Source organism: Phasianus colchicus, chromosome 8 (assembly GCF_987193195.1).
Source record: "Phasianus colchicus chromosome 8, bPhaCol1.hap1.1, whole genome shotgun sequence".
In the NCBI taxonomy this organism is placed as follows: Eukaryota; Metazoa; Chordata; class Aves; order Galliformes; family Phasianidae; genus Phasianus; species Phasianus colchicus.
The window spans coordinates 18,366,033-18,385,677 of record NC_143443.1 but is presented as its reverse complement, the minus strand read 5'-3'; the positions used below and the strand labels follow the sequence as shown (position 1 = coordinate 18,385,677).

General features: G+C 43.8%; 1 protein-coding gene across 1 annotated transcript in view; it reads left to right on the top strand.

Annotated features, from left to right (window-relative positions):
* Positions 1-964: 964 nt before the first annotated feature.
* Positions 965-19,645, top strand: part of ANTXRL (ANTXR like) — a 49,919-nt gene continuing 31,238 nt past the window's right edge. Inside the window, exons 1-9 of the mRNA XM_031607729.2 lie at positions 965-1,706; positions 12,211-12,282; positions 12,424-12,495; positions 13,990-14,071; positions 14,173-14,206; positions 16,149-16,228; positions 16,339-16,407; positions 16,606-16,686; positions 16,791-16,851. Coding sequence (XP_031463589.2) covers positions 1,546-1,706; positions 12,211-12,282; positions 12,424-12,495; positions 13,990-14,071; positions 14,173-14,206; positions 16,149-16,228; positions 16,339-16,407; positions 16,606-16,686; positions 16,791-16,851 — 712 coding nt within the window. The 5' untranslated portion in view covers positions 965-1,545. The remainder of the gene's footprint in view (positions 1,707-12,210; positions 12,283-12,423; positions 12,496-13,989; positions 14,072-14,172; positions 14,207-16,148; positions 16,229-16,338; positions 16,408-16,605; positions 16,687-16,790; positions 16,852-19,645) is intronic.

The window sequence follows — 19,645 nt, the reverse complement described above, 5'->3', positions numbered from 1 at the left end:
GTCTGCACAGCCCAGGAACGGGGAAGGGAAAGCGAGATGCTCAGTCTCTCTCCGCTGAGCAATCTTTATTTTGGATCCGTGGGAAACGTGCACAAAGCACGCGAGTGCTGCGGGGGGAGCTGAGGTGGGGAGGGGGCTCCGCGTCCACCCATGTAGTTGCGGGGGAGAGAGGGGGGACAAGGGCAAGACCTGGGACGGGGCCGCTTTGTACCATCCCAGAGCGCCGCCGCAGCGCCCCGAGCCGCGCGTCCTCTCGGGTGCCGACTGTCCGCGGGGGGAGGGTGCGCTTCTTGCTCCTAAAAACGGCTATACGGTGGAGGCGCGGCCGAAGCCCTCCTCCTCCCTCTGCCCCAGCAAAGCGACGGGTGTTCTGGGGCAGGACCGGCGAGGCAGCGTGCCAGTACCCCACGGGGGATGGATTCCCTCGACCTTGAATCGTGTTCAAAGACATAGGGAGAAATGTCATGGTCCGGGGTCCATCATGCAAAGTGACTCTGCGCTCATCCCTCCCCGTGGCTCTTTCCATTAATTAGAGCTGCAGCGGCAGTGGGGGAGGGAGGAGCGGCTGGAAGGCAGCGGTTATGCAAAGTTTGGAGTCAGCATCCAAATGGGCCGGAGCGGCTCTTGGGGGCAGCGCTTTGTAACCGGGCGGGGTGGGGTTATGCCGCTGTAAGAAGCACTATTAAGAGATTTTCGTTTCATCACCCTCATTGCCTGCAGGGCACAGTTGGACTAAGTCAAACTTTTCACTACTGAGACGAAGCAATGTGCTGTGACACGAGAGAGTCGTGAAAACCTGTCTACCCCTGCCCCCAAGCAATCACCGCTACAATCGCACTCCGCAACTCAATTTTGCAAACGTGCCCTAGCCGCGTCCTTCTCCTCCTCGGTTTCTCACAGCTTTTTGCAATGATGCTCATCACTCCCACTGCCACATATTCCACCTCGCTCCACCTACGCAGCCCCTCTGCTGCTCATCCCGGGGGCATCCTGGAAGCAGACCCCCACCCCGTGACCGAGGAGGGAGGGTCGGCGGCGGGGCCGGATCCGGAGCGTAGCTTTCGCTCGTCTGCCCCGCTCGCCGCAGCCTTTCCACGCTCGGCATCCCGGAACAGGAAAGTCCCGGTTCAGCTTTCCCCCATAAGATCCTGTCTCCCCCCGCGGCTCCCCTCCCTCTGCCCCTTCCTGCCTCTGGCCTTGCGGAGGGAGCCGCTCCGCTCCGTGCGAAACCGGGGCCGCAGCAGAGCTCGGGGCGGGTGGCGGGGCGCGGGGACGGGGCTCCGGGGACCCTGCAGCCAGGCTCAGCCCCCAGCCCGCCCCCGGCCCTAAGCCGCAGCCCGGTTCCCGCGGGCTCTCTACAGCCTTGAGCCGAGATCCTGAAGTTAGTGGTTTGGTGGTGTGGGTGTTGTGTTTTTTGGGTTTTTTTTTTTCTGTTTTGTTTTGTTTTGTTTTTCTCCTTCTTCTCTCTCCTCCCTCGGCTCTTCCGAAGAGACAGACGGGGCGGGGGGGGAGGGGGGTTGGAGGAAGAATTAAGGAAGGGAAAAAATGGCGAGTGGCAGGAGCAGCGTGGAGAGAGCGGCACTTCTGTGCTGCTTCTTGCTGGCGAGCGGGAGCCTGAGCTGCTGCGCCCGGCCCGAGGAGGAGGAAGAACACGAAGAGCAGCGCTCCTGTCACGGCGCCTTTGATCTCTACTTCATTCTGGATAAGTAAGTGACAGTCACGTTTAAAAATGGTTATTCACCCTTCGCTGCCTCCGTGTTGCTTCCCCCCTTCTCTCAGTGCTTTCCTCGTCCCCGCAGTGCCGAGCACCGCGTGCAGGGCAGGGTCCTTGCTTTTGTTCCCCCAGACGTACGCGTTTCCCTGGCGGAGCCTTTGGGGGAGCTTCTCGCTTCACCCCGGGTTAGGCACGGGCAGACCCGGGGGATCGGGGCACCCTTCGGTTGCGGGGTGCGGGCTGTGAGAGCTCGGGCTGAGCAGGTGCGGGCGGTGCTCCCCGCATCCCCCGGTGCTGAGGCTGCAGAGAGGTGAAGGAATGGCACCTGCGGGATTCAGCCAAAACGGGGCTGTCCGTGCAGTTCTGCCGACAGCTAAGTCGTGGTGCAGGTATGCAGTGATTGCCTTTTTTATGTGATCACTGTAAGATTTCATGGAACTTGTTTCTGACCGACTTCTCTGGAGCTGTCTAAACCTGTGTTTGAGTTGTTGTATATATTGAAATATGCTGGCAAACACTTTTCTTTAATATCATGTGGTTCTAATTTAGATATGGCCTGAGGGTCTGGGTAAGCTCATATCCATGGACATGCTGTGACAAGTAGAACAAAGCATGTGTGCATAGGTGCACTCACAGGTGGTTCTCAAATACCATGAACTGATTTGCTCAGTGCACTGCTTTGGCTAAACAGCCAGGGGTTAAAATCCAAGAGGTAGCTGTTGGTCTGATGCACATTGTGCTACCCAGTGCCTCCTGGGTTATAGGTGGGATGTGGAGCTATGAAATCCTGAAGCTTCATCTTTGTGATTCTTGCCCACAAGCAAGGTTTGCACTGTGCCAGTTCCCAGCTGGGAGAACTGTTAGACCCATCAGGTCTCCTGCACTGCCTGCGTGGGGCAAATGCCACTGTCACTCAGGAGCCAGTATGTCCCTGTCTTCAAGAAGAAAAAGGCATCATTAGTCAGGATTCAGTTTTCAGAGCTAAATGATCTGGAGACTACAAAAGGCATTCTGACTTTTTGGAAGATGCACTAGCACGCATCTGGTGGTTTTGGTGTTTTGTTTGTTTGTTTTATGGGTTCTCTTGGTTGCATGAGATATGTTCTGCAGTGAGATTTCCTTGTCTAAACCATCCTTGTGTGCTCCCAATTATCATCATGCTGCATTCCTGTGCTGTTTCTCTTCAAAAGATCACAGAGCACTTTACTGAGGTGGTTGCTGTTATTGGTCATCTTCTGTTTGGGGAAATCATAGCAGAGGACAAAAGGATTTGCTTAGAGTTACTGATATGTCGAGCAATAGAAAGCTGGTTGTGTAAGCAAGTTCCTCCTCCTTTGTGTTGTGGACACAAAAGCATATATTTTCTTTTAGCAGACTACAGGTCTTGCATGTTGGCTCAGGTGCTGTATGCTCTGCTCCACTGCAGATTGGACTCAATGGAGTAAAAGTCATGCATGTATGTTCCAGTGGGCATATTGAGTCTTTATAGCCTTCAAGAGGTCGAAAGAGAAACCCACTGGCAAAAAGCTGCAGTAGAAGTTTTTTGGGCCCTTGGTTTTAAAAACCTTCCTCACTCCTAGGAGCTAGTGGGCAAAGGTAGCAGTAAAGCTGCTTCTGGCCTTAATGAGATTGCATTACAATCCATATGGGTAACACTGGAGCACCAGATCTTCGGAGCTATAGGTCCCTTGTGGCTTTCCTGCTTTGACAGAATGCATGTGGTGCTGAGAGGGAGCATACATGCTGGCTGGAGGTGTATTTAGATGTAGGCATATACTGTGGTATATATGGCACAACATGAGGACTTGAGTTGGACTCGGTGACCCTTATGGCTCCCTTCCAACGTGGGATATTCTGTGAATCCATGAAGAACATTTCTGGAGTCAGGGAGGGTTGTCTGGGTGGGCAGATCCTGGACCTTGGGAAAGTTCTTTAGAAAGGAACTGATTATTGATCAGTGCTGAGAAGAGCTGGGATGTTCCTGGCAGGGAGGAGGCAGGACGCCAGCTGTAAGCAGCTGGCCAAATCTGGAAATACAGTGGACAGAAATCCGGATCCACACTGATGCGTATTGGCAAAGAATCCTGGCTCCAATTTCTAATGGGACAATCCCCAGAAAAACCAATCTGTGTCTGCCAGTGGGTATCCCCACTTGTCCTGAGTACTGTATCCCTTCATTAGTACCTTGCTGTTATGGAACAAGGTGCATTCAGTCTTAATTAGCTGTGTGACAATGGGATTGAAGAACTGACTCTGAAGACTCCAGGATTTAATCCTGTGGTAGGCTCTTTAGCTGAATGACAAATCCTGACTGTGAAGTCAGCCCGATTGAACCAGAATGACTTTAAATCTGCTTTGCTTTGCTTCCTGGTGGAAAGATGCAATCTCACATCTGTAGGAGGTAAAATGGGGGAAGGAAACAAGCCCTTCTCCTTGTGCATGTAATTTACTGCAATTACATTATTGGGTCATGATTTTCTTTTCCATTCTGCCAGGCAGAGTCTGTGAGGACCTAATCCTGCAGGCAATAACCTTCAGAAGAAAAAGTTCATCTGCTGGTGAAGTTATTGGTATAATATACGTGGTGCCTAGAGAGGAAGAAAAACAACAACTGAGCTCTTACAGTTTTTCCATTCCAGAAGTTGATTGCAGCCCTTAATATTAACTCTATGGGACAGGCAAGATCAGAGAAAGGGAACTAAGCCTTTGGTGTCTGAGAAACTGGCATGATGAAAAGAAAATGCAGCATGTGTGGGAGGGAGACCTGCTACCGTCCTCCTTAGGGTTGTCTGACCACGTCAGAGCCACCTTAGATCGGCAAATCTCCTGAAGCTGCAAGAACTGCATGTTTGCTGACTGCAATCTTGTGCAGTCTGCATGCTGTACCCCGTGAGTTATGCAGGCCTGATCTTATTTGGAGGTGCAGTGGAAGACCTGGAAGTATTGAACAGAAGCAGCAGAAATTTTTGTTTGCAGTGAGTCGATCCCTCTGCATGAGGCACAGCAGTGTATCGCGCCATTGGTGCGCCCACTTCTCCTATGGCACGTAGTAAGATCGAGTCACATGTGGCATCACAGATCTCATTTTCATCTTTAAACAACCATAGCTAACAAGTTAAAAGAAACAAATACATGGGTAGTGGAGTACTTTTCACTTGCTTTTGTTGCTCCAAATGTTTAGGCTGTCCAAGTGCACAAAGAACTTATTTTCAGTCCAAACCCAAACTGCTGAGGATGGGCTGCTTGACTGCTCTGGTCTTGTAGAGACATCCTCATGCTTGAGTATGTAAACACACTTCCCTTTCATCCCTGCCTTGCTGGTAACATCCAGCTGTTGTTTGTAATCAGACCGAAACACACTTGCACTGCAAAAAGGATGACTGACCTCTAGTGTTTTCTGACTATAGCAGTGCCTGGTGACATCACTATGATTGTTAATTAGTGCAACAAATCTAAGTTCTATATTAAAAGGGTTTCCGACTCTTCTATAAATGCCTTCTCCTGGCAATGCCTGACATGACAGATCTGAGCAGAGGAGCTCTCTGTGCTCTATATTTATCAAATACGAATAAATGTATTTGGTTAGTTTTTGACCATAGGGCAGGATGGAAAATGGAGTGGGGTGGGCAAGGGGGAATGTGAGATTCTCAAAAGCATTTTCTCATTCTTTTCTTTCCTGTTACATTTTGAAAATATTGTTTGGATTTTGAGGAAAACTGAGCTGTGCTTCCTTGAGAAATTTTTTTTTTTTTTTTTTTTTTGCCCTCTACAACATGGACCATGGCAATGCAAACATCTTGGGGCCCTAGCTGCCTTTCTTTCAGAGCTGTTTCTAAACTTTTTGGGAGCTGACCTAGCCATCCTTTTTCCTCTTCCCTCTGAACTTATGGGTAGTTCCACTTCATGGCACTCCTGTCTCTTGGGTCCACAACAATATTGCTTTTCACATCAGTTTTGCTGCTTCTCCTGTGCTTGGCAGCAGCTTTGCTAAAGACATCAGTGCAGTGTGGCCACTTGAGCCTTCTTCTCCCTTGTAATCTGTTTTGCAGCTGCCTCACTTTACCCTTGCTGAGCCACTCTTGAGAGGGGAGCCCCACTGGCAGGGAAATGGTGCTGAAGAGCACAGCCTCTGCCAGTTAGATGGGAAACTAGCAGCCCTGTCTCATCTTGTTCTATGTGATTTGTTTACGGATATAGATAGATATATAATCTCAGCACTCCTGCAGTTTCATGAGGGCTGTCAGGAGGGAATGGAGTTGCTACCTCCTAAAATTTGAGGCAAGCCAGAAAACCATGATCAGAACAAAAGGCATTTCAGTAGTTGCTATTCTGGACCCATTTTTAAATTATTTTAAGGCAAACACAATGCATTATAATCTCCAGGTAATCTTTTTATTTTTTCTGTCTTTAAATATGCTTTAAATAAAGCAAGCAAAGAGAAGAGTTTGGTAAACACGTTTTGTTTCCCTCCTCCCATGCTCCCAAGAAAGCACAGTTTCCTTGCCAAGTTTTTGAATGAATTTAGCACTCATGAAAGTAATGAATTATGAGTACTGGTGAGAGTGGATAGTTCTGGCTTTAGGCTCACTATCTGTTTTTGGTAAGCAGGGACAAATCTGCCTATTGCAACCAGACTTCAGTGTACCATGTGGTCTGGGACCTGATGCAGGTAAATGAGATTGAGAGCACACTCTGAATAGAGGTTTTAGCTCTGTTCCTTAGGCTTCGTTCGTTGCTATATGCATGTATTTTAAAATGGTTGTGTCTAGTGTCTATCTCTTTTCCTTTTCTGTCTGACTTTTTCCCTTTACAACATAACCTCATCATCTACATGGCACATCTTGTGGGTTCCAGTTGCCTGCAAGCAATATTCTTTATAGTTTTTGAAACATAATCTGTTGGTATTTTGCCTTTGCATCTTCCTTTGTTGTGGTTATGTTGGAGGCAGTGCTGGGATTTCCTTACAACCAGGTGTAATTGTGTGGAATGTTCCAAAGGAAATTTTTATTCAGCTTCAGACATACCTATGTTATTGGAACCAGGTTTTATTTGTTTGCATTTTGTCTGATGTCATTTTGCCAGATTTGCCTTTTGGAAAGGAAGAAAAATTTAGGGAACCCAATTCCCTTCCCCCCCACCCCCCCTTCTGCAAGAAAAAAAAAAAAATCTTTATAAAACCCCAAACAAAGCTAATGGGTAATGGTTATTTGAGTTAAAACTTGTACACTTAACAGGAAAAAAAAGCCATGGCAGCTTGTCATTTGCAGTCTATTTATGCATGTAACTAAATCTGATTTATTTGGGGCTTGAGCCAAGGAAACAAACCGTAACATTCCCCCTGACCTGGGGTTTCAGTTTGCGTGTGGTCACTGATGGAGAATTTTATTACTTTTGTAATGAAGGTTGCAGGCCAAATGCTGGCATGCAATCTGTTCTGAGTTGTTACAATGTGTCGTAGCACCAAGCCTCTTAATCTCAAATAGACAATGAGGGAGTTCTTGCAGCACCAGAGCTGTGCCTCCACACCCTCAGTTGTCTCTTGCATCTTGCTATGAGTGCTGTATCTTGATTGGGATTGAGGGCTCTACTTCACTCCCCAGGCTGTGTTAATAGACTGGGGTGCAAAGGGCAGTTCTTCCAGGCATGGGGTTGCTGAGAGCAGTGCTGGAGCTTTGCTGGAGGATCTGACGTGGTCAGATGCAACCTGGGTCTGGCCTGTGAGCTGCACTTTGGGGCTTGCTCTTCTGGTGGCACAAGAGCTGTAACACTAGGAAGCAGAGCTCAGGGATCAGGATTACTGTAGGAGCAATGGGTTATGAGGATGGTTCACACAAGTCAGTAATGCTGCTGTAGATTCTGTCAGTAGTTTTACAGGAGAAAAGCTATGTATAAAATTAATGGTTTGGGCCATAAAAGCCTATTGGATTCAAATGCTGAGTCCTGTGCTTGGTATACTGATTGAGGACTAAGAAATCTGTTTCCCAGCCGCTTCATCTCTTTCCCTTCCCTGCTCTGATGCTTGTCTTGTCCATTACTGCTGTAGGTACTTTGCAGTGAGGACTGTCTTGGAGTGGCTGTCTCTGCCAGTGTTCCTAATTGCCTTTGGAGCAGATAATATAAACTAGTCCTTCCTAGCATGGGTGAGTCACTCACTGAAGGTCCCTTCCATACTTGCAGGAAGCATTGTTTGAGAGAGGAAGGTCCTTGCCACTTTGAATGCTTTGCTGGCTCTCAAGAAGGGAGCCAAGGGATGGACGAACATGCATGTGCATGTCTGAAACCACAACAAACTCGGTGCCCCAGGGTTTGCTTTTATTGCAGAGCCATTATTAGCCATGTGCAAGAATTCTCCTGCTGTCTGTGATGTGGTTGCAGCCACAAAGAGCTCTCTCCAAACAACAGCAAACTGCCTTGTTTCTGAGCAGTGGGCCATACACAGGGCCACCACTAGCTCAAGAGGATACTTAGGGACAAGCAGACTTGATTGCTGTTGTGTTCCCTTGACACCATGCTCAAACTGAACCCAAAGTCAGTAATAATGAGCTTGTTTCTTGCTCTAGGATCTATGAAATAGCTGTCACCAGTTAATCAGGCCTCAGAGCCTGCTAGGGCAGAGGGCTGCAACTGCAGCTGGCTCACACTATGCTGCCTCAACCAGCAGCAAGGGAAAGGCCTGACTCTGACACACACTGTGTTCTTCAGACTGACACAGAGCTCTGCTAAGCTGCAAGGAGTCGCTCCAAAACAAGCAGGAGCTGAATTGAGCCCTGCAATCGCATCACTTCCTTCCACCCCCAGAAATACTTGCTGGCCTCCTTTTCCACTCCCATCCAGCAGTAGCAATGTGAAATTTAGGAAAACGGCAGCAGGAGCAGCAGCTGCTCCTCAGGGCCGTGAGGCAGAGAGCGCATTCTTTCCTATGTTGTGGTTTGCTGACTCCTCTCTTTGTCTCGTGTGTAATGGGAACTGTGCTCAGGGAGCTTGCTCCCAGAAATGACTCCTGTGGATTTTCTGCTTTGTTTGGGCCAGTTCCGTAGGTATGAACCCTGGGGAATTCTGCTGTTTTGCTGGCCTTGCTCCAAGCTCTGCCCAATGAGCCACCAGCAGAAGCAGCCCCTGACACAAATTATGCACAGCAGCTGTTTGTTGCTCTGTGTTTGCCTCTGCCACCAGAACCAGAGGCTTCATCTTCCTTCCTGGTTCTGGAGGGCCCACAAGCCTCCTGTAAGCTGCAAGCCAGTGCCTATGGAGGTATCAGTGCTCTACAGAGCAGTGTGCTGTGTGGGGCTCCTGGCTGCATTACCGCCCCTTATCCTTTCTGCACAGTGCTGGTCCCTGCTTTGCTTATTCACTCCTTGTTCAGAAGTCTTCACAGTTTCTCTGAAATCTTATACACAAAGATATCACTTGGTGGCCAATCAGGGCAGGCAATGAATCTGTTCATGGTTTTTTACTGATGGTGTTTTGAGACATGTCACTTTCTTTTCAGGATCTTAGTGGCATCAGTATGCTGATTAACAGGAGTTTCTTTTTTTTTCCTCAGTTATCATAGGATTCTAAGGGAACCAACAAAAACACTGAAACTACTGTAAAAAGGTTGTGAGAGTGTCCAGGAATAATTTGTGGTGTAGAACATCACTGGAAAACCTTATGCTTTCTCCAGGCTCAGGATCTCGGTGAGGTACTGGCATAGGCTGCCCAGGGAGGTGGAGTAGTCACCCTCCCTGGAGGTGTTCAAGAAACATGGAGGTGTGGCATTGAGGGATGTGGTTAGTAGGCAAGGTGGAGGTGGTTTGATGTTGAACTGACAGATATTAGTGCTCTTTTTCAGCCTTTGTGATTCTATGAGCTGGGGAGCTGAAAATGAATGTGACTTTTAAGCATTGGATATGGTCAAAAAATGAGTATGCTTGGATTATTTCACAACTTCTCACTTGCCATGGAGAAACATGGTAAAAACTTCCTAGCTACCCAGTTATGCAGCGCAGTATGTTAATTTATACTGCCATCACAATTTTATTATTTTAAAGCTAAAATCCAAAAAGCAGTGAAATAACTTTGTATTTTCAGTAGTGTTAGATTGCTTCTGCTTCTGTCAGTGGTGGGAGTACTATTTAATGGTTGTGAGGAGCTCAGTATGTAGCTTAACAAATGTAGTGTTGTCATAACTCTATGATGGTATGCTTCCAATGAGGACTAGCTCTTGGCAGAGCATCACTACGTTTTCAGAGGTGGGCATTTGTAGAATTATTATAGCCTCTTTTGTCCCCTGGTTGGCCCTTGGTTGTCCCCTTTCCAAGAACAGGTTTTTCATTTGCATGGAAATGCATAGTATTACAGTTATCTGAGCATTTGCATTTCAAGTCGTCTTGTTTTTCCACCATCAGTACTTTATGACTTTCCTAAATATTCAGTATTTGAGTTGCTGTTTTACTGAACTGTTCTGTGCCTGAGGATTAGGTATTTCTTAGAAGGGAAGGGGAAAAAAGCACCTAAATAAATAAATAAAGACACTTCAGAAAGTCTGAAGAAGGTACTGGAAGTGACAGTTTGTTGCCGTTATGAAGAAAATATATTGATACTTTGTTTTCTTGGATTGCATCACTGCTTTTGCAACTGGCAGTAGAAAGCTGATACTTCAAAATTGGCTGTGTTTTATGAATAAGAGACTGGCTACTCTGTGTAAAGAAGTGACCACGCTGGAATTTGCAGGAGTGGAGCTTCAATGGGAGGCCTAGTGAAGAATGAAACTGGAAAGGGTCAACTTGTGGTATGAAGACAATTTAAAATAATAATACAAACTGAGATCTATGAATGCATAGATTTGCTGCTTTGAATCTTGCATAGGTACAAGGAAAATCTGTTGAAATTCAGCCAAATTAGAGGTTTGGAGAAGAACCCTGGGGAATTGTAGGTGCTAGACTGCTTTGGTTCCCGTCTGAAAAAGCAGTTGTTTAAGCACATGCCTCGCATGGACATGGATTATTTTTCTATTTTGAGGGGGGGAAAAAGTCTCATTTGCTAGTAGTGCAATCTTCTTTCTTTGGCACACTTCACCAATATGGGGACATGGCTCATCTATTGTGCAGCACCTATAAATGACAGTATGCAGACCAGTCCTTGCCTTGAGCAGTCGTGGGGTGTTGTTGACCCTTCCTTACTTGCAGGCAGCTTAATTTCCTCATTCTTTGTTGACCATGTTGTTCTGTGAATGACTCACCATTCTCCAGAAGAGCAGTGTCAAGGCACACGAGCAGGCTTATTCCAGCATCAGCACTTCAGTGGCCCTTGTCCCATTCTTTGCTCTCCTCCGTCCCACCAGCACTGCCACACATTGCACTGAACAGATGGTCTTGTCTACTGATCTGTACTTGGTGAAAGGAGGTAGAAATGTCTGGCACAGGATTGCTTGGAAAGCCCATAGCACAATTGCAGTGTTCTCACTTGTTTTTGCTTTCATACATTTATACAGCAAAATGTCTAATGGCTGTTAGAGGAAGCCTAAGGCTTTTTGCTTCTTCAGTAGTTACATTTCAGAAGCATCTTAGTTCTTGTTTCTAAATTACTATGATCCTTCTTGATATGCTGCTATTTTATTTCTCTGCCCCTCTCTACCTGTGCCCAAGACACCTTATACAGGTATTTGCCTGGCAAGCAAGGTGAATTAGCTATTTGTTCGGTCCTGGGGATGGCTTTTCAAATCACTGACTTCTCATGCTTTTTAGCCTTTTAAATGACTTGAAAATGTATTTTCACATGTAGCAAATCAGCTATCATTTACTGTAGATTTGCTGCACGTTGGGCTCTGTTTGAGGTCTGAGTTCCACAAGACTGTTGTGGTCCCCCAAGAAACTAAGTCTAAACTGAGAAAAGCCAGGGATTAAATAATGAAGTTTTATTGATTGGGAATGAAAGTACAAACATAATACAACTAATTGCCCAACATTTCATGGGAAGTCTGTAACAGAGCCAGGGATTAGCTCTCTAAAATACTAGTCTAGTGTGTTAGCTATTAGTGTTGCCTTTCCCCTCTGAGTTACTTCAAACGCTTTCTCTTTTGAAACAAACAGTAATTCATGGAAACATTCTCTCACGTGTTCTGGGAGGGTGGATGATCGGTACAAACTTTCCTCGTGGCTGCAACAGCACAGCTATGCTCTAGGAAAGTAAACAATCTATTAGCAGATGATTTAGCAACATCAATAAAATGAATTCAACTAAAAATATGCAATAAAAGAAACAGAAGCAGAGGGAAGAATATTTAGCAAGCTTGTCTTGAAATTGTATTTCTCCTTGTGTTTGGATCCATGGATGTTGTTTGTTTACAGCTTCTGGCACAGCTGCTGTAGAAGCCCCTGCAGCACCAGCTGCCTTGTCTCCATGCACCTCTGTACAGGTTGTCCCTCGCTACCCCTGGAATGTCCCACTCTTAAAATTGATACAAGGAATTTCACTGTGAAATGAGATGAATGTAATTGATTCTGTTTTGTATACAGGTCAGGAAGTGTCAGAAATCATTGGACAGAGATTTACTCTTTCGTGGAGAGCCTGGCTGAGAAGTTCATAAGGTAAATTTTTTTAGATGGTATTCTAACTTGGTTATATATACATATGTATACACACATTTGTGCGTGTTATTTCCCATTCTCTGCTTAATCTGATGAAGCAATATGTATGAGATTTAAATCTGACTTGTTCTTCTGTTTCAGTCCAATGCTGCGCATGTCTTTCATCGTTTTTTCTTCACGAGGTACTACAATCATGAAATTAACAGAAAACAGGCAAGTACTTCCCATCCTTCAACCAAAAGCACCTTCCATCCCTCAAGCAGTGAGTGTTCCACAAAACCAGGATCCAGAGCTCTGTCTCAGCCCTTGGTGTCGCATCCACTGAAATCTTTCCACTGCTTGTAGGTGCCAGGAGATCTAAAAGGCCTTCTGCCCTTTTCAGTCTTATAAGAAAAATGCAGCATTGGGGTTCCCATTCTTAAAACATTTCAGAAAGGAACTGTGCTTCCGGTCTGGAGTTTGTATACATTGCGCTCAATGTCCCTGACTACCCAAACAAGGCAGTTTTTGTATTAGAGCTCTCAGATTCTGAGCTAAGGAGCAGAAGACTGTGCGAAAGTCCTGCAATCACTTCCGAAATAGCTCAAAACTTTGAGCTTGACACCAGCAGCAATCACACTGGTGGTGCTGGAGCACTACCTGCCAGACTATTGCACCCCTGCCTTTGTGCAGCAGCTGTGCCACAGGTGCCTTGCACCTTGTACAGCTGGGTGGTAGATTTTTAAAGGGAGTTTTTGCCAGAGCAAATTCTTGTTGTTACCTTCACAACCATGTCCTCAGGCCTCTGTTTTTTATTGAGAAGGCAGAGCTCAAGGTTTGTTTTTTTTTTCACTGTTCCCAGGGAAATCAGTGCTTTGTAAGTTGGGCAGTAAACAAGAGCCCAGTAGCAGAATGTTGAATGTGATATGAAAATATTTTGTCCTCAACTGGATCTCCATCTGTATATTTTCAGCTCATTTTATACTTGAAGAGTAAAATTGCACTTCTTGCTCTAAGGATGTCCGTCATTCCAGCTCCCTACTGTACCTCCATCTCTTCATCCTGTTTCTCCTATAATTGTGTCTGTGGATCTTCCAGAAATCAGGACAGTTAATATTAATTTCCCTGAGTGATGCTCTTGGTCTCTGTGTGTTTCTTTGTGAGCAATAAGCTGTGCATCAGGAATCATGGTGTCCAAGTTGTACCAGGGAACAGTCTGTGCCTAATAAAGGTTGATAGTCCACTGGTCTCGGACAGGAAATTCTCCTCATTTCCATCCTATTTTCATATCTTCTGGACTCTATCTTTATAATGGGAAAGTCTTAATCCCTGCTGTCCTGATGATTGATTGAATAATGAGCTTTTATCCATCACATTTTCGTGACAGGGTCATAAGCTTTTGTATACTCATTCCATCTGCAGTTTGTCAGCTGTCAATATCTGGCATTTATTTCCATCTTGCCCTGGCAGACAGTGTACCAGGGACAGGACTGCAGCCTTAAAAATGGTTTAAGACTAACATGATGACATGTGCCTGGTTTTGTGCTCCCATGAGTGTTTGGCTGATGTCAAAACTGCTTTTGGAAAAAACAAACAACTGTTTTGCTAGTGTTAGCTGGTGTGTATGTACTTCATGCAATGTATGGACAGGATGTGTAATTTATCTGTGTTATTTGATGAAACAACAACCAAAACACTTGTAATAAAATTCTTTCATTTTGTCTAAAGGGAAGCCATAAGAAGAGGGCTTGAAATTCTTCAGTATGAAGTGCCTGGAGGAGACACGTTCATGCATGAAGGATTTAAAAGGGTACACACTCCAGAACCTCTTTTCTTTGATTTATACATGTAAACTGCTTTCCTTGCTGCTTCTGCACTTAGTTGCTAATTATGTTTTACACTTCCCTGCAGGCAAATGAGCAGATTTACCACGAAACCTATGGAGGTAGGTGATGTATATTTCTTGCTTTGGGTCTGCACGGAAGAGATAGGGATGATATTTTTACATGACCTGCAGTAAACTCGTTGGAAGAAGTTTTGGAGAAGGGATTGGTGTTACACAATCATTGCATTCCATTTTGACTACAGCTCTACTTTCAGATGTGTGATTCATGGTTTATTAAGACCAGAAGAGACCAGTATGATCCCAGATCTGACCCAGGGCAGAATACAGACTGGAGCATTGCAGATGGAATGGTCTGTACTGCACCCAGGGACAAGAACACATACATATACCTGCCCTGCTCTGTTCTGGTGCACGCAGCCCCGTCTGCCTCCTGCTCCCAACTTCTCTTTCTTGTTAGTGTAGGTACAAGTGTGATCAGCTGGAGATTTTACCATAACTGTGAATAATTTAGGATCAGATTCTCAGTCAATGTACTGTACATTTTTGCTAAATTTCAAGAGGGAAATATATTTGTACTTTCACCTGTGCCAAAGAGAAGGTCTAATTTGTTGAACTGAGCACTTTCAGCCTGGTTTGTATGCTGGTGTTAAGTTGCTCTTGTTTGTGAGCTGATGGCCTCTTCGGGAGACCCAGAAAAAGGTCAGGTTTTAATAAAACAGGATGCAAGTGTGGAGTCTTCAGCAGTAACTCTGTTACGTGGCTACTCAGATGCTCCTGTCTGACAAATATAGGGTTTTGATGAACCCAAGTGAAAATTATTTTACTTCTTCCTAAGAGATAGCTAAGAACTAATCAACTACTCTAAGTTGATTAGTAAGGAAGAAGTAGATGAAGTCTAGATTTATAAAATAAAGTATTGGGAAAGACACGAGAATTGAGAAGAAAATGAAGTTCAATTTATTTCTGTCCTTTTTCAAACATCCTCAGAAAAAAAAAAAAAAAAAAAAAAAGTAATACAGGAAGTCATGCTTTTTTCCCCTAAGTTGCAGGTCATTTTTTTTAAAGGTTTTGTATCCGTGTTGACATGACATGGAAAGGACTGCATGGCATAAGAAAACTGTCAGAAGAAATCAGTCTTTAGTTTCAGACAGTATGAGCAAAGACATTTGAAATTGTACCAGATTACTTTGAAAAAATAACAACTATATCTCTGCAAGTAATGTGTGTGTACGTTAGTATGTGTTTACTGAATCAGGATAGTTGGTTGAACCATCAATTTTGTATTAGTTGGGATTTTTTTTTAACATTTTGCATTTTTCTAGGTAGTATTGTACTCTATATTACGTTGCTTATCTAGCTAGCCAAAACTCATGCAACCTTTTCACATAAGCTTATGTGGGACATGAACTTGCTTATCTCAAGACATGAATTTGTTCCGGTGGATCTGGTCTTGCATTCTTTCAGGCTCAAAATTCCTATAAGCTTCACTGACAATTCTTGTTGCGTGAAAAGCGTAGGACTGAAGCGCTTGTGGAAGTACCTTTTCATTCTGTGTTCAGTAGGAATTCTCCTTGAAAACCTGGTGTAGGTGAAGGTAGGGTGTCAGGAGAGCTCATCTTGAAAAGGTCTTGCACTGGCAATCCATAGGTATTTGTCAAGAGCAGAGGAAAAACTTGTTTGTCTTTTAAGAATAAATTTTGCCATTTCTCCACATGAAGGGTGTGGATGTCACTTTGGCCAGATGCTGTATGAGACAGAGAAGTTTGTGCACGGGCCTTGCTGGAGCAGTACTGTTCCTTCAAGTGCTGCTTGTGTGTGTTAAAGATGCACAGTTTTCTGCCTGTTGTATGCTGCCATACATCTGACCTTCAGCTGGGGTAGATGAGTGCACTTCCAACAAAGTCCGCACAAATCAGGCTGAGATTCTGGCCTTGTGATTTTGAGCTTTTTGTCAGCAAAAAGGCATGTGTCACTTCAAACTTATTTTCACTGTCAAATCTTGTGTCATCCATATGCAATCTGTTAACTATTGTCCATGTAGGAGTTCGGACTGCTAGTGTGATTATTGCTCTGACGGATGGAGAGTTGCAAGACGTTCAGTTCTATTATGCAGAACAAGAAGTAAGTCACCTTCACGTTTACCCAGATTAGCTCAAGTCAAACCTGTAGGTGTTTACTGTTGTTGCATTGCTTACATGGTTTTGCACTTCATGGCAATTTTTTTTGTTTAGGCCAACAGAGCCAGAAGCTTTGGAGCTATTGTTTATTGTGTTGGAGTGAAAGATTTCAATGAAACTCAGGTAATTTTGCCTGCTTTTATTTTGTTTTTCTTTTCTACTAGTAGAGAAGTAATAGCATTAGTTGAAGGCATTTATTTAATTACTTGAGGCATAAATCATTTCATGTCAGTATGATGTCTTTCAGCAAGTATGAAGGGGCCCAGTTGTATTCACTGTAATTTTATTTTCCTCATGATTTATGATTGTCTTTCTTTGCAGCTGTCAACAATAGCTGACAGCATCGATCATGTTTTTCCAGTTACGGGAGGCTTTTATGCCCTAAGAGGAACCATTGATTCAGTAAGCTGGCAATTTTGAAACCTAAAAACGGGGATCCTTTCCTATGTTAATAAAGCATAGATTAAAAATGATCACCAAAAATGCCTTTACCTTCAATCTTCCAGATTCTCAAGAAATCTTGTATTGAGATCTTAGCGGCTGAGCCATCCAGTGTTTGTGCAGGAGGTAAGTTCTCAAAAAATTGGGGGTAGTAAGACAAGTAAATGACGCTGATGAAATGTCAGTAACTACCTAATGTAGTGTCAGAGCTGAAGCCTGTGGATGAGTTGGAAAGCATCTCCCAGGCCTGTGGCTGGAGCCACGCACATCCCTTCTGAGCTTGGGAAGGAGCTGGTATTGGAAAGGACACTTATATCCTCTGAATGCAGGCTTGGAGAAATGGCTGAGAGAGCATGGGGGCACTGAGAAGTTGCTCTTTAAAATACTCAATAGAAAGAGGATGTGTGGTATAAAACTAGGTTGCTGGAGGCTATTTTGGTGCCTAATGCAACATCTCAGGCATTTCTGGAAAGACTGCATTCATTGGATCTGCTAGGGCTTGTCAGCAGTTAAAACAAGACTGCAGAACATTCACACAAACTTCAGATTTATTGAACCAGATGTAACAAACTGCAAAGGCCGAGATACCTGACGTGCTTTCCAAAGCATTAGTGTTTTACTTAGTTGCAGTGAAAGAACTACTAGGGTAGCAAATGAGAAGAATCACCAGAGGAGCTGCTGGTAACTTCATGCCTTTCCTGTTCAGGATTTTTAACTCGCAATTGTTCCTGTTTATGTTAATAATCTGCTATATTTTTCCTACTTAAGAGAGTATTGCAGCAGAATGAGTGACAGCATAAGCTTGCTGGAAGGTGTTGTTTATAACTAGTGGTTATTTAGATCTCTTACAGTCTTGTGTTCACTTCCTTATATGCTGAGGAAGTGAGTGCACACAAATTCAGGATGCCTGAAAGCCGACCTTGAAAACATGGATCAAAATGAGAGATTCAGGAAAAACCTATTAAATAGCACAAAGAAGATAAATTGTTCATTCTTCATTTCCACGTATTAATCACAGCATGGTCATGCCCTGAGTATTTAAATTTCAAATGAAATATCCTTGTATCTTTCCAACTATTTCTAAATAGGTGGTTGTGGGGCAGATATTTGTCTTAATAGTATCTTTGGAAAATCTCAAAAAGGAAATATTTTGCTTTTAAGAATTTCCTCTGCAGACTGCAGAATTTATTAAAAAAAAAAAAAAAAAAAAAAAAACCTTAAAATCTTTGACTTTAATATTTTTATTTCATAGCAATTAATTGTTTTTATTTCTTGTATTCCAGGCAATTTTGGATAGTAAATTATTGCAAGTTTTCTTGTTTATTAAACTTTGCTTTTAGCTAAACAGAAGTGAGAGCTCCAGTAGGGATTTGGCACAATGTAAGAATATTGAAGATTGACATCTGAAAAGATCTCTTCAAATCGAAAGTTTGAAAATATTTTCAAAAAGTTTCAAAAAAAGCTTCAGAAAAATGTATTTTCAGAAGATCTGACTTCTTAAAAGTGGATGTGTTTCTGCTAAACCTGCAAAATTGTTTTGAAAAAACAATCAGCTCAGTTTGCATGCATGCTGCTTACATGCATAAACTCAGGAGCTCGTTCTGTCTGTGCTGACAGAGCCATCCAGCAAAGGTGGGCTCAGGGTAAAGCATGTTGCTGAATCACTAGGGCATGAAGATGAGGAACTCACATGTGTGATGGTTTGCTTATAGCAGCAGGGATTTTGAAAGTAGGAAGAAGCCATAAGCACAGCTTATGTGGTACAGGCTGTCAGCGTGGGTTAAGTTGTTTTTGACACCAAGAACTGAGCACATAATAGGTTTTCCTATAAGCCAAGTCCTGCCATCCTTACCTGGAATGAACCTGAAAGAGTTTTTAGAACACAAGGCTACACACCAGCTTGGCTTTATCATCTGGAGTAATCCTATTTACTTCAGCAGAGCCAGAGGCTCCTCTTCATAGCTCTTTGTTTGCACCACTGTCTCCTGGAGGGGATCTCCTTGGATTGAAAACCTTTTTTTCACCACAGCGTGAATCCATGTCTTGAACTCAGTTAACTGGACAGTGAGATAGCTCTATGCATAATGTGACTCTTTAAAATACTTATTCAGATGTAAGCACAGGAAAGCCCTGGGGCATCTGAAGTCATATCAAAATTTTAATACACTTTAAATTTCCATAATCACTTAGTAGAATTTCTGGTAATGTATATGTAAGAAGTAAGATCACATGGCTGTAAAATTCTATATGAAAATATATATCTTGTACCTTTAGAGCTACCTGAAATTTAAAACGTAGAATTTTCTAGAAATTGAAGGTTGGTCACCTTTTTTTATCTAGTTAGAAATTTTATTCCTTTAAAAAAAAAAAAAGAAAGAAAAGAAAAAAGTAAATCTGTGTTTTAGAGTTGTGATTAAAAAATACTCAATTTTTCAGAAGTGTCATACATTGTGACGTTCTCCAGCAAGGGAGATTGCTCGCTTGTAGCCTCAAAACATGGAGCTATGCGTGCATTTTATACTCACTTATCTAAGGAGGTGAAAACCAATTGAGAATTTATTCAGTATTTTTCCTAATTTCTAGAATCTGACAGGAGAGCAGGAGGGCTTGGGGTTGGTCACTGGAAGCTGTTCTTGACCAGGGATTAGAACAGATTGACCCACTCCTTGAAGCTGTTATTGCAAATCATAATTACCACTGTGCTGGTGATTACTGGGGTTCTCAGCTTCATTTTTATTTTGTGAGAGATGTAGTAAATTGCTGATGGAATGATTTCCATGTGGTTGCAGCTGAATTATGACAACTCCTATTGGGGCTTTGACTTCCCATGACAAAGCTTTCCAGCAAGTCCATTTGCAAATTGATCTAGTCGTGTTATGACAGCTGTCTGATGCTTAATGCTTTCTGACCCTGCAAATTT